The sequence below is a fragment of the Amphiura filiformis genome, chromosome 19, assembly GCF_039555335.1.
Source record: "Amphiura filiformis chromosome 19, Afil_fr2py, whole genome shotgun sequence".
Taxonomy (NCBI): domain Eukaryota; kingdom Metazoa; phylum Echinodermata; class Ophiuroidea; order Amphilepidida; family Amphiuridae; genus Amphiura; species Amphiura filiformis.
Genome location: NC_092646.1, coordinates 42,576,246 through 42,593,173, shown reverse-complemented (window position 1 = coordinate 42,593,173; position 16,928 = coordinate 42,576,246). Strand labels below are relative to the sequence as shown.

At 36.8% G+C, this 16,928-nt stretch overlaps 1 protein-coding gene across 1 annotated transcript in view; it reads left to right on the top strand.

Annotated features, from left to right (window-relative positions):
* The window catches only part of LOC140140596 (proto-oncogene tyrosine-protein kinase ROS-like), a 141,197-nt gene that overhangs the window by 52,161 nt on the left and 72,108 nt on the right, over positions 1-16,928 (top strand). Inside the window, exons 2-10 of the mRNA XM_072162353.1 lie at positions 2,397-2,456; positions 3,496-3,555; positions 11,246-11,275; positions 11,693-11,753; positions 12,320-12,483; positions 13,651-13,789; positions 14,042-14,332; positions 14,930-15,091; positions 16,250-16,455. Coding sequence (XP_072018454.1) covers positions 2,397-2,456; positions 3,496-3,555; positions 11,246-11,275; positions 11,693-11,753; positions 12,320-12,483; positions 13,651-13,789; positions 14,042-14,332; positions 14,930-15,091; positions 16,250-16,455 — 1,173 coding nt within the window. The remainder of the gene's footprint in view (positions 1-2,396; positions 2,457-3,495; positions 3,556-11,245; positions 11,276-11,692; positions 11,754-12,319; positions 12,484-13,650; positions 13,790-14,041; positions 14,333-14,929; positions 15,092-16,249; positions 16,456-16,928) is intronic.

Below are 16,928 nucleotides of genomic sequence, written 5' to 3'. Positions count from 1 at the left end.
CCACAAACTGCCTAACTTCCATGATGTAGGCCACTATTGTCCAAAGACATGCATTTTCCAGTGGAAAAAAATGAATAAAAAAATATATATAATCTGAACAGCTGTGTGATGATTTAGCTTCACAATAGATTTGTAATTTATATTGCTATGAATATATTATTATAAATTAATGTTTGTAAGCTTAGGCCTTAAAAAGAAAATTGTTTGATTGGTGTAGGTAGGACGGGATTTTTATTTTATTTTATTTTATTTTATTTTTTTACTTTTTAAGCTGTCTTCCTTTTTTTTAATTTAATTTATTAGTTAATTAATTAATTAATTAATTTTATTTAATTAATTATTAATTAATTATTTATTTATTTGTTTGTTTGTTTGTTTGTTTATTATTATTATTATTATTATTATTTTTTTTTTTTAATCTAGGGTCGGGCCTAATTTTAGGTTCGGTCAGGTTACGCCAATTAAACAATATTTTTTGAAGCCTTACTGCAGCACACCCACCAGAAAATCAAATTTACTTCTGTATAAAAATTTGTAAATTTCCACAATCCACACAATTATTATGTAGTAATATTATATGTGTAATATAAAATGCTTGGTTCTTTCTAACAGCAATTGTGAAAAGACCCTATAAGTTTCTAACAAAATAGACTATATCCCTGATGTCTTACTGTTCACAAGTGTTAGCGAACAAACCAAATGATGGATGAAGTGATGTGATTGGAAATTTAGTTTCTAAAGGAAAGAAGGGAGTTGTTGAAAAATGTTGATAACCTTCTTGCATACACCTGAAAAAAAACATTGATGTGTTTTGACCTAGTTGTGGTTTCCATCTCTCAGCTCAGAGGGTGATGGATGGGGTCAGCATTGGAACTAAGAATACTTTTTTGAAACAAAACTAATTATATATTGTTAATATAGGCCTTCATCAATCTTTTGGTTTGTTCCCTAAAGAAAATTGTTAAATCTGGCAAAATTGAAAAAGCATAGTTCCCCTCAAGAACTTCAATTTCAAATGTGAAAAAAGTTTTACCAAAGATATGTGTTTTGGTATCCAGTTCAAAAGCCTCATTGCATTTATGCACATAATCTGCGATGTAATGGCTACCGATATGTGATGTTTAAGTTGGGCACATTTTGGGCACATTTGGCTGGCCATTCACTAAACTTTTAATGTGGCAAATTTTATATTTTTGATGATATATTTTTATCAAAATATCGCTGACTGACCATTGTCGTGATCACGATTTATAACGAAAACTTATTGTGCTAAATGATTAACATTATCGCAAACATGCCTAGCTCTAGTCGTGTATTACTGCATTACTACGCACTATAACAAGGCATGCGACATATACAAGCTGCAAAATAACCAGTCACCCAGGAGCCATTTACCCAATGGTCATAACATTTTGGCTCCTGGTCCACACCAAAATCATATGAACCAAGCTCTACATATTTTTTAATAGAGCCTGGTAGTTAAAGCAGGTTTTGTATTTAATGTGTACAATTGAAATATAAATGACTCTTACATGTAGCTCTTTAAAATGGCTCCTGGTCCACTATATAATCTCAGAACCAGGAGCTGCTTTTTCCAAATGTGTGGCTCCTGGTTCAGATCTGCTTATTTTGAGGCTTGGACACGTAGTTCAAGGACTTGACAAGATTAAAACAGCAGATCGCATCAGCAGCCAATAAAAGTGCGTTTTAACACAGTGAATTATATGCAACGTATGTAAAATGTTTTGCCGAGCCCAGTAGTGTTTGTCCTTGAGTGTACAAAAATGTATGTGTGCGATGTCAAGCGTGTGCATACATGTAGGACCATGTGCACTATATATAATTTATGCTAGATGAGAAATAAAGAACAGTTTACCAACCCAAAGTGTTACAGTTAAACAAGACAACAAATAAACACATGCCGACCGGCACACAACCCAACTTGAAATAAAAAAGCAAGGAAATGTGCCGGCATGGGATTCGAACCCATGACCTTCCAATCACTAGACGGACGCTCTATCCATTAGGCTACCAGCTCCTTCCCTGCACTGATAAACGGTGGTTAAAATTGGGGTCTAATGTGAGCACTCAGTCGAGGTATACTATACACACAAACAAATATTACGCAACTACACAAGTACAGGAGATCATTACTGATCGTTTCCCCAGCATAATACAAGTAAAGTAGGTAATGGGGATACGCATTACCTACTTTCGTTCCCCATTGTGTTTATTTGTTCTTGTGCAGGATGCGTATCCCCATTACCTACTTTTTATGCTAGATGGTTACGTTAGTAATTATTCAAAATATTTTCGTAAAATACGCTCTTGTCAATAGTTTACAGTAATTTACTATATTTTTTTAAATATTTTTAATATTTTTTAATATTTTACAGACAGATGACCAAGTAGTAGACAGAGATATTAGCTGCAATCAAACATGTAAAATTAATTCGGTAAGTCAATTATTAAAACATCAGTGTATTCGTTGAATGTGTATACACTGGCGAAGTGACATAATAAATCGGAATAACTACCATTGCAATAGGAATATATTGCGCTGCACTACAAGCAGGCTGTAATCATTACCTGTGTATGTCTGCAATCATAGATTGAATTCAATACCGGTCTTTTAAAAGATACTAATCTTACAGGTGCGAGTGATCAGTATGATATGGTTCAATGCAGAGTTACAGCGTGAACGTACCAGTGCAGCGCCGTATATTCAAAAATTATTTTCACCAATTGCTGTGGCAGTTAATCCGATTATTACATCACTTGGCCAGCGTACGCATGCAGCACCCTCAACTAAACTGTGTTGAGAGTTGAGCATTTATGCGGAAGTGTTGCTAGCGTTCAGACAACCCACACTTTAACGTGTACAACTGTACGTATGTGGCTATACGCCTGTGGGATTAGGTTTTATCAAAACTGCTGCTGTGACATTCAAATTTATGGCTATAAACAGTGCTCTATTGTGCTATTTACTAATAACTAAATGGTGTGTGCAAAGAGGGGACCAGGCTACATTTGTGAGCAGTGGGGGTAATCATAACTTGTGCACCTCCCTCACTTTGGAAAAAACCTGTGCATGTCACCGACAGAACCTGTGTCCGCAGGGGCTGTGTGACTGAAATGTGCCACAAGTAGACTGAGTTTACATGATTTTTACTGAAACTCCAAAAGTAATCCTTCTGATCCTGGGCAATGCCACTGATATAAAGTTCCTCTTCATTTAAATGGGGTCACAGAAAATTAGTATAAATAAGTTGATGGTGTTCAGCTTAATTTACAGTTTTGAAAATGAAAACTTTTAATGTCTTGATTTAAACAAATTTTTAGTGAGTCAACAAGAGACTTGTTTCAACTTGTAGTCTTATGTAAGAGACAATTCCTACTGACCCATGAAAATGGTTCACTATTGAATTGATAGGTCTACAACTGAACTGGCAATGCAGCTAATTCATTGTGTTTTCATGTTTTCTCTTTTCACAGTGTTCAACGGGGTGTGGGTTATGGGACAATACAACTCTAGCAAATTGTAATATAGCATGTGTAAGTATAGGATCCACAATATGCTCATCTATCAAGGCACAGTTCTTTAACCCCGATACATTTGTTCATTCATTGAATGACCTTTGAAAATTTGGGTACAAAAACTCATACTCTGCAACTTGAGGTCAAATTTTGCACTATGATTGTTTAATTGAGGTTATTGAGCTATGCCATTGGGATGAGGCCATTGAGTGTAGTTTCAATACATGTGTAGGAATATATCATTAGGAGGATTTGTCATAAATTATTGGATGGTTAAGGGATTTGTCATAAATTATTGGATGGTTAAGGGATTGGTCATAAATTATTGTAATGAATACAAAAGAAGGGGTATCTTTTCACAGTATTCGATATCGCAAGAACAGGTTTATAGAACAGCAACTCTGACACCTTGAAATATATAATTTGTATTTACTACTATAAGCTCAATATTTATTTGGGTCAGTAGGTCGATTATTATTATTATTATTATTATTATTATTATTATTATTATTATTATTATTATTATTATTATTATTATTATTATTATTATTATTATTAATTATTAATTATTAATTATTAATTATTATTATTATTATTATTATTATTATTATTATTATTATTATTATTATTATTAATAATTTTTTTTTTAAGATCCCAAAGAATGTATAGGCTAAATCCCACTGGAACACTGTAAACACACTGAATTTGTGAAAATTGTACCAACTTTTGTTCAGATACTTAAAAGGAAAGCTTGGTGGAATTTATGTTTTTAAAAATCACTGGCAGGGTTTGAAAGGAGTATTTTGTGATCCTAGCAGCCTCTTTTTATGACATCTATCAGTTTGCGAGTTTTGCATGATTATGTGTATTACACTGCTCCATAGACAATGTGTTGTAATTTCGTTCTGGTATACCAGAACAAAATTCAAATTTCACGATATTTTTGCGAAACGAATTAATTTGCAAGAAATATTTGGTACATAAACATTATGTAGCCAGAGATTTCCAGTGGTATAAAAATCTCAACTTTTTTGAGAGAAGTGGGGGGAGGATGAGGCTGTGGATCACAAAATGCCCTTTAATGCTCTGCATGCTAGCCACCAGTGTTGTAGTCGAGTCCTCATCATCCGAGTCCGAGTCCGAGTCCTTGGTGTCCGAGTCCAAGTCCGAGTCCGAGTCCCTGCCAATTTCTGATGTCCGAGTCCGAGTCCGAGTCCTCAATGTTCGAGTCCGAGTCCGAGTCCGAGTCCTTATGTATCAAATTCAAGCCCGGGGTTTCACCAATACTTTGTCAACGTAGGCCTATACTTAACCAGAATTTTAGGTCTATATTGTTTTCTTGTAAATACATAATTTGCTCGTCCCACCTAGCATGCCTAGTATTGTTTGGGGCTGTGCAATAATATATGCGGAGCCCGGGGATGAAATTGCAAAATGCTTATCCCTCTCGGTCTGCCAAAAATCACTTGTCCCCCTCCCGGCTTGCCAAAAATCTTTCCCCCCCCCCCCCCCCTTCTTGCACATGCCATTTTTTAGGATTCCAATTTACAAACCTTAATGGTTTAGATTATGTTGCGAGCGCAGCGAGCAGGGAAATTTGCATATGTAAGCGTTTCCGTACTGTTTTCTAAAAGCCTTTTAGAGCGTTTTATTTGAAGTATGTGCCAAAAATTCTCAGTTTGCCAAAAATGGCTTCCACCCTCCCTTTCGATCGGCCAAAAAATTCTTACCCCCAATTTTACCTTCCCCCAATGCTCATAATTTTTGCTCAGCCCCTTAGGTAGCATACCTTAGAAACAGAATAATCACAGACTCACAGTAACTTATTAGGTTTGTGTTTTAAAGAGAGCAAAATTATGATTATAACAATAAAAATATGACGTCAGTACCAAACGTCGGGTGCTAAACGAAGGGGTGTTACGTGTTGGATCTGGCTGTAGGCCTATGCAGTATTATTCCGGGGGTGGGGGTGGTCACTCACATGTAAAGGTGGTGCGGGTATGGTATGTGCAGCGGTCAAGGGTCCCTTGTTCAGGCTCTCTGGCAGTTTCTTAAGACCCACATTTGCATCATGCTCCAGTTCAATGTTGAAATTTCAGTTCATCATGCCCCTATTTTGCCCACAAATCAGTTCTTAGTTCCCAAAGTTTGGCACCACACACCCCTACCAAAATTTAACTTGAGTGCCCCATCCCAGGGTATTATTATTCATGTAGGTGACATTCTAGACTTGCGTCTACCAAAGCAGTCATGTCAAAACAAATTATTATGATTAAATTTATAAAGATATTTCTGAAAGCAATCTTGCTTTTTGGTTGTACTTTTATTTACATTGATCAAGCAAGGAAGTTTACAATGAAAGACCTAAAACGACCCTATTTTGCCGGACTCGAGGAGGACTCGGAGCCGAGTCCCCGAGTCCTTGGGGTCCGAGTCCGAGTCCGAGTCCTTAGCTCCCGAGTCCAAGTCCGAGTCCGAGTCCTTGAAAAAAGGACTCGAGTCCGGACTCGAGTCCGAGTCCGAGTCCCGAGTCCTCCAACACTGCTAGCCACAGGCTTCAACATAAGAAGTCCCAAGTTTTGAGATATTTTCTCAAAATATCAAGAGCTATCTCAAGAACCACTGAACCAAAACTAGGCTTGTTTGTACTAATTTTAATGCATTTTTCATGCTGATTCCAAATATGGTCATGAACATTTACATTTCTGAAATTTTTGAATTTTTAAAAATGTTTTGAAACATGTCGTCTGCAGTCGACACCCGTGTGAAGAGTGTTAAGTTATACAATACATCCCAGTATGGAATTCCCTGGTATACATGTATATCCAGCTGCCATTTTATCTGTGTACATGTACAGTGGTTGAAAGCGTTTGTTATGCAGCATTCATTGATGTCTATAAATGAATATATATAGAGTCTGCACCTTTTAAGATCTAATTTCCGCCAATATTTAGTGCTGTGAATGCATCAAAATGTTTAAAAGGTACATTTCCATTTTGGGAAAAAAACTGACTGATTTTTTTTTTTTGGGTCGGTCAGGAAAAGGCATTCCAACCTTTTTTTTTAGGCCTACATGTAAGTGGGGTTTTAAGTTGCATGTAGGAATATACATTAGTGTTGGCCGATCCCGATCTGTGAATCGGAGATCGGTGCCGATATGGACTGCATCGGCCTTGAATCTGAATCGGCAGATGAGCTATCAGCTGCCGATCTAGCTTACCGATCTCTGAACTTGACAGTAATAAAAGTACACAACAATTCTTTAAGCTTACCATTACTTTCTTATGTAACATTACTACTATTTAATGCCAATATATTTCCAAAAAACCACCGCAAAACCACCGCAAGAATCATGTCGTTTCATACTGTATTTTATAATATTATCCACTCAGTGACAACACTCCCGACTGTACAGTGCGTCCCTGGGAAAAATTTGTAAACACTTTAACACTCGACACGTGCGCCCTTCAATGTCGGGTTTCCCAAGGTGAATTTGAGGGCATGTTATTTTTAGAATGGCGCACATTCGCGCTATTCCTCCTCACACGGACGATTTCATCTCTTAATCTCCGAACACGTGAATTCTTTCTGTAAACAACTCTGCACAACCAATCAGGATGGGAATTCCGCGGTATTCCCCAATATACGTCATATGCATAAATTATTATAATATCGATGGAGCTGATTTAGCTGCAGGGTCATCGAATCAATTCTCGCAGTGATTCGCCTAACTTGGTACACACGCAAATCAAAGTTGATTCGCAGAGAAGAAAGAAGAATAAAACAATCAAGAGAAATGGATTAATGATTAAACTTCCGACAATCGGAGGCACTGAGTGAGTAATGCTGGGACTTGGGGTGTAAAATGGTATTTTATTTGGGTTGATATTGACATGAAAAACCTCTAAAAACGGTCATCATATTACATAGTTACAGGTTTGGGGAATTAAGCTTTGACCGTTAACATTACTGGGGCCCGACTTGAATGAACTTGTACTGGTTGTAGAATAACATTTAAGGAATCTGAATCGGGATCGGATCAGCCCGATCTGCTAATTTTCAGATCGGAGATCGGCAGATCCGATCTTGGGTTGGATCGGCCAACACTAATATACATGTATTATATGAGGGATTGGTCATAAAGTATTGGAGAGTATACTTTTCACAGTATTCAACATGCATTGGTGTAGGATGTGGACCATTGCAACTCTAGCAACCTGTAACATGGCTGTTGAGAAAATATGAGTGTTTGTTGGAATATTATGAGGAATTAATCATGAATGATGACATTCTTTTATGAACTTAACTACCGTATTCATTCCAATAAGCACCCATGCCCCAATAAGCGCCCACCCAGGGTATTTTCAATTTACTAAAGGGTACCATCAATGTCGATACAGTGAAATAGCCGGAAGACTAGAAGTCCTGTGTAAACTTCCAATACATTTTTTACATCAGAAAAGCTACGTCTCAGGACCCATTTATAACATACATAAATTTGTCTCTAATAAACGCCCTTAACCAAAAAATTAGGTAAACCAGGTAAAAATAAGCGCCCACCCAAAATGACTGTTAAGCGCCCCTGGGCGCTTATTCGAATGAATACGGTAGTCGAGTTAGGGAGGGAGAGGGAGTTGTTTACTTCTAAAAAATCCATTTTTGAGCCACTTTCAGTTTCATTACAACAGGAGGGGAGGCTATGAAACAAAAGTAAGGGATTGGTCATTTATGGAAGAACTTGCAGAGAGGTCTTATTCGCTGTAGAAGTAGTGATGTAACAGGATTAATTACCATAGCAATAGGTTTACAATATTTTTTGAATGTATTGCCTGTACTATGCAATCTGCACTGATTAACTGTGTATATGTGTGCAATCATACCGCTCTTTTCAAAGACATTGATCTTACGAGTGTGAGTGAATCATACATGGACTCAACGTAATGTGAAATTTCTATAGAATTACGATCCTGGTCTTTATCCCTGTTCTTTGATAATCTATGGTGTAGTGCAGGTGGACAACTTAACTTCTAGTGCAGAGCAATGCATTCAAAAATGGTATAAATCTATTGTCATGATAATTAATTGTTTCATCACTTCTTTCCATAGTGAAAGGGTCGTTTTATCTTTTCAGTTTCCGTAAGTCTTTAATTGTTCAGATACGAAAACGCAAGGGATTAAGGAAGTTTTCTCTAATCTGTCTTCATTGTTAACTTTGAAGTACCAATCAGCTTATTTCAATAGAGGAGGATGCCTATGTCAATAAAGGCGGGAGAGACAAGATTATGGAACACTGGTGTTAACACCAGTGTTTTTAATGGTCTAGCGCCCTCTCGTCTTTGACATTGTTAAATTGATCCACATTAATATGACAAATTGCCAATCCAAATGAAAAAGTCCACTTTTTTCTGTAAAAACGTTGAAATTAAGGGATCTAAAATGAGCGTTTATTGCGTTTCGACAGTATATTTTGTGGGACATGGGAGCACCTCAGACCTATCGAATTGCATTCTGAATACGAAGCATGTCTTTCTGATGTCAAATAATTTTCATTTTTTGAAAATCACAATATAATACAAATATTATGACAAATTATAAAAATGTGATATTTTTCAAATTTTTGATATATAACAGTCCTCAAAGTAAATTATATAAATCTAATGATATATTCTTAAAGTGTATGTAGCAGGAAGGAAAAGCCGACGGTCAATTGAAAATTTTGACCTTTCATATTGAAGATATGGATTTTTTTCCCAAAAAGACCTAATTTTTTTTGGTGTTTTGGGAAAAAAATCCATATCTTCAATCTGAAAAGGTCAAAATTTTCAATTGATCGTCGGGTTTTCATCCCACCTACATACACTTTAAGTATAAATCATCAGATTTATAAAGTTTACTTCAAGTACTGTTAAATATCAAAATATCAATTTTAATGATTTGCCATAAAATGTGTATTAAATTGCAATTTCAAAAATCAAAATTATTTGATATCAGAATGACATTCTTCGTATTCAGAATGCAATTCGATATGTCTGATGTGCTCTAATGTCTCACAATAAATACTGTCCAAACGTTCATACCCCAGCCCTTAACGTGGCTGTGTACTCTAGCCATTGTTTCTTTCTCAAAATTGAGGTTTTATGATATGTTTGTACCTTGTTATGTTTTTTATAAATACAAGGAATGAAAATCCAGATTTGTAAACTCCAACTGCAATATTTTAAGGATTTTATTTTACTATTCCACTCGTGTTTGAAATTGAAAAGGAAAGAAAATCTTTGTTGTACCAGCAAGGTACACGCGCAACAACTCATCGCGTTGCGTATCGCGCAATTTGTTAACGCACAAATACGCGACGACACGCTGGCGACACATAGGCCCTACGCGACGCTTATCTACATGCGCGGCGCATCTGATGGAAACACCACGGAAGCACTGATTTCACAAAAACCTAGTGGTCAAATGGCTCCGTTTTAGCTGATAAAATGTGGGGTTTTTCAAGTTCTTCCCCGATTTAAATATCAAGTTATGAATGGATTTCGCTCAAACTTCTCAAGGGGCTGTGGATTTACCCGATGTTCACGTAATATAAGTTTCAAAAGCGAAAACTGTCGCATTCTCCTGTGAGATTCGATGAAAGTGCAAAATGTGACCACTTTAAACTTCAACGGCCATTATTTCAATGTTCATTTTCTCGGTAAAATGACGATTTAGGTACACGATAACTCAATAAATACAGCATCTATAGGTAAGCAAATATGATCATCGTAAAAAGCATGATCGACTCAAGAAACGGTTTTCTCATTTTTTTATATTTTGGTCTATTTCCGATTTTGGGCATCATTTTGTGCAAATAGGTGTTTTTGAATGTTAAAAAGTTCATTTTGATGCCTTATATGGTCAATATCTCAAAAATAAGGCCAATATCAAAAAAAAAAAAAACGTTTTTGGAATGGAGCCTCAAGATTGAGCTAAAAACAAAATAAAATATTTTGGAAAGAGTGTTTTTTTTGTTATGATGTACCTAATAAAAAAAAACAAAAACTCATTTTTTTGTGATTTTCTTCAAAATTGTTGTTTTTAACCCAAATCTGTATTTGTATTAAGATTTATTGATGTCTTGCCTTCATAAAAATGTATACTTTTATATGTTTTTGTGAATAATTACAAAGTTATTGCACTTTTACTACATGCATGTCTGAGAGTACACAGCCACCTTAAGCCCTTAAATCACAAAAGGTCTGCTAATGAGCCTGTCGCACCCCAATGCACCTGTGCAGGGCCACAGTGTCGCCCTTCCCTCGTATCAATGTCTATCTCCCTATTTTGCTTCCTCCTGCCCCCCCCCCCATGATCACTTGCTTCAAATTATTTGTAACTAACAAAAAGCTAGAATAAAAGATTGGTCACACCTGGGAGGCTACCACTTCAAAATAACAATGACCTACCAAAACGGATACGGATACGGAAACAGAAACTGAAAAGATAAAACGACGGAAAGTATCATATAGTAGAGTAAGATGATAGGCCTGGTATGTCTGAAAGGGATTGGTCATGAGTTATTGAAGAAAATCTAAAAGAGGAATTGTTGGTAAATATATTGGTGTAATCAATTGATGTACAATCATAAATGCGCAGTTGTTTTCCTTGTAATATTTTGTAAGATTTATATTTGTTAGGGTTAACCAACCTTTCTTTCGTTTCTCTGCAGAATTCAACTTTTAATTCACAACTTTCTCAGGTAAGTGACAAGAACTGAAGAACAAGATTATTTATCTGTTAACCCCATGAGAACTACCTGCTGATTGGTCAGAATAAATGTTGTTCCATTTATTGAACCAATCAGTGATCTTGTAAGAGTAATGCCATCATTTAAAATGAATGGGGCGAAATATTTTCAAAACTATTCTTATTGGCTATTCAACTGAATATCTCTTGTCATCAACCAATCAAAGTTATTATTAGAAAAGTAGTAGTGCTCAGGAGGTTAAGTTCATAATTATGTTTAAACTTCAATGAAAAGTGTGTATATGTTAATATTATAATACATGTGTGATCAGATCAGACTAATATTCCAAAAATGTTAACTCATATTTGAAAAAGAGGTAAAATTTAAAATCTATTATTTTATTTTGTATTTTTGTTTTTTTCATTTTAGGTGCAATATTGTCAGTCAGGATGCGTGTATGCAGAAGATGTATACGCAGCAGAAGTAATAAGTGAGTATACCGATGGTATTTGAAAAGTGAAATTTAAATTAACCCTACCCGCCCCCGGTGCTTTTCAGCGATGGGGAAGGAAGGAAGAAAGAGGAGAAGAGGAAAATTGTTTTGAACCACAGACCTCTCGTTTACCTGACACATGACCGGAATAGCGTGCCACGGGTTGTACCTTGGCCGGCCAAGCTTTCCGTGGCCCATATGTATGTTCGCATGGTGGCGCAATCAGATCATGTTGGATACCTGCATTTGCTTTGTGCATTGAGGGTTTTTGATATTTGGGAGGGTTAGGGTTAAGAAAATGGCCTACTTGTTTGTTTCACCCAAGCAGGGCATTCGACGATGGAAAATGTTTAGATTTTGAGTTAGGATTTAGGGATATGATTTAGGATTATAATTATAGGATTTAGGATAAGGTTATGAGTTAGGGATAGGGCAAGTATTTAGAGTTGGGATTACAGTGAGGATTTAGGTTAGAGGATGTAAAGGGTATTTCAGACTTTCCACAATGTGGGAAAGCAATTCCACTTTCATTAATTTTTTTTTCTGTACTTTTTCTTTTCCAGGAGTTGTAGGTAATGCGACAGCTCCAAGGGTAGATGATGGCGCTATTCAGGCAACAAGTGTTGAAGTCGATTGGGATGAAGCCAGTCATCAAGATGTTAAATATATAGTACAATGGAGATATGTCAATATAGGAAATGGTGCTTGGGTTTCATTCCATACTAAGGTAAGGATTGATTGATTGATCAATTGGTTGATTTGATTTGATTCAATTGATTGCTTGGTTGATTTGATTGCTTGATTGATTGGTTATGAATGATGTTGATTTGATTGATCAGTTGATTAATTGATCAGATGATTAAATGTGTAGCCTGAAGAATATCCAGGAGGTCTTTGTACAGACTTAAAGCCATATTATAACGTTTGCTGAGGAAGACGCCTGCACTGAATTTTTAAAATTCCTTTTTTACACGATTAAATTGTACTTTATTAAACCAATATACCCTGCAAAAATCAAGACTCTAGGTGCTGTAGTTTTGTCAAAATCCGAGATTTTGAATAAAACGCCGAACCGGGCGCTTTATTATTACGATGGAATTATTAGTCCAATGCATACACGATGTTCATAACACACAGTACGTACACGGCGTGCGGGACGGTGATATACACAACAAAGGGTCGTACCACGACATGACCGAAGGAGTGGTACGTATTGGCGACATGTGCGCTGGTAGTAAATTCCAATTTTCTTTGCTTTGGTTGGCATAGTTGTTCGGCTCAAAAATAAAAGGGGATGTATCTGACAGTAAAAGCTAACATTTTATGGCAAAGAAATGCTAATCTATTTTGTTTGAAAATGTTATAATATGGCTTTAAGATAGATAAATATGTGTAATAAATCAAATTTAAATACATTAGGAAATGAAATGTTGATTTTAGAGATCTGGATTATAGAATACCTATTGTTGTGTAAAGTACAGCAGATTTGAACTTAGTCATCGTATGCACAAATCTTAAGATTTGACTTATATTTGGAGCATGCTCACAACCATAGTGCAAAATTTTGCACATTCGGTTGAAATCCTATGGAAAACATGACCTTAATCTCCCACACAGGGGGGTAGATTCCAACAAATGGAGTTACCCATTTAGGTAACCCCATTCGAAATTCACACTTCAACCCTGTGTGGGACATTAAAGTCGTGTCTCCCATAGGGGGTGTGTGAATTTCAACTAGAATGGCCCATTAGAATCTGCACTGAATGCAAAGGAGGAAGTTACGAGCTGTTATTCCCTGCCAGATTATGCAAAAAAAAAAGGTGAATATATCTGGGAAAAAAATTGAAACTGTTTTATCAAATGTCAAAATCTGACTAGTTTCATTGTTTTGCAGCCCATCACAGTGCCGTTTGCCACTATCACTAGTCTCCAACCCTACACAGCTTATGAATTCCGTGTGCAGTGGGTCATCACATCTAGACATATTTTATCTTCGCCACCAAGTAGAGATGTCAATACACCTGCACAGGGAGGTAAGCTTAAGCCCCTGAGCACTATCTGCCAATCTAACATGACCTCTGATTGGTCAATTACACGATATCTTCACTTTAATCACCAATCAGAATGGAGCTTTGCAAATTATTCACCCCAATTTTTTTGCGTGGTGAAATTATTCTAACAATGTTGCTGATTGGTCCAATTGATAATGAAAACTTCTTTGTGGCCAATCGGCACGTAGTTCTCATGGGGGTTAACTCACATCTACTGTTTCTTCCATTTCTCAGTTCCCGGCAGTGCGCCAATCATCACCAGTCTCCTCAGTCCAAGTTCCACCACCATCTCTGTTGCCTGGCAACCACCAGAATTCCCTAATGGTGCTCTGGTATCCTACACTGTCACCATTCAAGGTCCTGATGGAGGTCCAATCATGGATGAGGTATCCGATACGGCAAGTTCGTATACATTTGTACGACTGAGTGAATCAACCCGGTATACGGTTACCGTGGAGGCTAATAATGTGGATGGAAGTGGGCCTCCTGCTGAGGGTACTGTTACGACATTAGCAGGACCAAATGGTATGTGTTAAGTCAATCTTAATTGTGATATCTGTACCACATTTGCACCATATGAGGTTTTTTTCCAAATATTTTATATATCAAATGAGCTCAGATATATGCATATGTGTCTAGTTGGCTGTGTGGTTGTGCATAAAATGTTAACCTTTTTTAAAAGAATGTTTAAATGAAAACCCCTTTGCTGCATTTGTTGATTTCTCTCACATGCTTTGATGGATTTCAATGGAACTTTGACACAATGACCCTTAGGTAGGTATATTGACATGTGTGATGTCAACAGGTGTGAGGTCAACAATCATCTAAGGGTCACTTTGCAAATATGTTGGGTATTGTTTTATGTTTTTTGTTTTTGTTTTTTACGAATGACAAAAGCCTGAGAACTGCCCTTCTGGTGAGGACACATTTTATGCACCACATAATTTATTTCTACTTGGTTTGATTGATAAAATACATACATGGAGTTGGACCTATACAGAGTATGTTTTACTTGACTGACAAGGTATTTATTGATTTACGCAGGCAGCAACAAAAACCAAATATGTTTCACCTATTGCGAGTTCAACAGTGTAATTAATCTATAATTTGATCTCATTTCAGTTGGTGGTATACAACCGTATCTAGTAGCCGGAGTAACTGGTCTAAACTATGACAATGAGATGGAGGAATCCATGGTGTCATTCATTGAGTTGGACAAGCTGTTTGACTACCCGGATCCATCTAATGTTCACATAGTAGAACATGAGAATCATACTATACAAGGTATTAGCAGTTTTCAGCTATACATCCCAGGGGAGGGGGCACTCAATATCATACTCAGAAATCCAACGCAAATCAGTTCCCGCAAAGATTATCATAAAACATCAACCGGGCAATCCATATGGATTCGCGTAATGCATTGGCAGTTTACAGAAAGACAAAAATATGTACTAAGTTTGACTCCCGGTTTGACTATACTTCATTTTTAAGCAACTGAACCCCCAAAATGGCGAATTATGGTATAATTTACTTAATTAATAATTTGTACAATAATACTGATTTGAGAGGGCATTTTAACATCAAAAACAGCCATCGGTTGTGTGCCGATCTTTCGTTCGCCAAAGCCGCCATCTTGGATGACTAAATCAGACTGTAAGAGGGCAGTTTTTTTTTCAATCACTGTGCAGTGGGAGCCGGAGGTAGATTGACACGAATCAAGGATTCTCGCAAAATTCTCTTGCGAGGCCTGCACTGCCACAGATTTCTAGGCCTGAATATGACATGGATATAGGAATAGGGCTGGCACTTCCACTGTAAGGGGCATTCGGTCGAGACCAAATGTAGAAAATATGGGGTCATTGGGTGAGGACATTACCTTGTTTCAAATGTGGTCTTTGGGTGAGAGCTAAAACAGTTCCACAGAAGCCTTGAACATTTAATTTCTAGTTGTAAATGGGCTCAAATGGCTTTTTTTTTTTCAAAACAATTAATGAAAGTTGCTGTTCAAATTAAAAAAATAATGGCCATTAGGTGAAAAGATAGGGATCTTTGGGTGACAGAGCTATTTTTATATTAAAAAAAATATGGGGTCTTTGGGTGACAGTGATGCTGAAATAGGGGGTCATAATAGCCCTACATACGCATCACCTCGGAAGTGGGAGTCCCCCCATCGGGCTACATTATCTTTGTTTCTATAGGTTTTTCACAGGTGTTGTCTTTCCTGCATCTTCTTGCATGTATGTTAAGAGAATAAATGTGTGTTGTTTCAGCCAATGTAGTGCATCTAGTATAGTCTCATAGTACAGGTGATAACCATTATTTTACATTGACCAGCAAACAGGGCAAGGGCCAAGTTATTTTGCAATCATCAGTATTTTAAGTATTTAGTGTAGTGAGATGAGATGAGAGGAGTTAAAATTTGTTTCTGGGATATTTTTACAGATGTCGGTGTACACTACTGGAAGAATATGGTGTTTTTCTCCGATACTACCGGAACCATTCATAGACGAGAAGTTGATGTCAACAATTTCACATCTGGATTTGACACCACATCGGATGTGATTTATCAAAGTATGGGGGGTCTTATTCCGACTGTCGTTGATGTTGATTGGCTCTTTGACCATATTTATTTTGTAGAGGAATTTCAGGTGAGCCAATGGGCTATTCCAGTTTAAATCCCTACACCCCGTATGGAAGATATATGACCTTAATCTCCCACTAAGGGAGTGTGAATTTCAAATGGGGTGAACTGAATGGGCGACTCTATTTGAAATCTACACCCCTTTGTGTGGAAGATTAAGGTTATGTCTTCCATAGAAGGTGTATGATTTCAGCAAGAATAAGCTAATAGAGATAAGGGACTGCTGCATAAAATCTTGTTCAGTAAGTGTAGTTTAGCATGCAAGTACTTAATTTGATGGCTCCTGCATATCTTTTTAAGATACCGGTAGCAGATATTGCATCACATCATCACGGAACTTGACAACATGTTGTTTTATGCGTGTAACACACAGTATTGGCAAAATTGTAAACAAGTTCTATGAAATGATACAAAATGCTAACAACACAAATTCCTATCTTTTATTCTTTAAAAAACAAATACAGCACATAGCGTGTATTA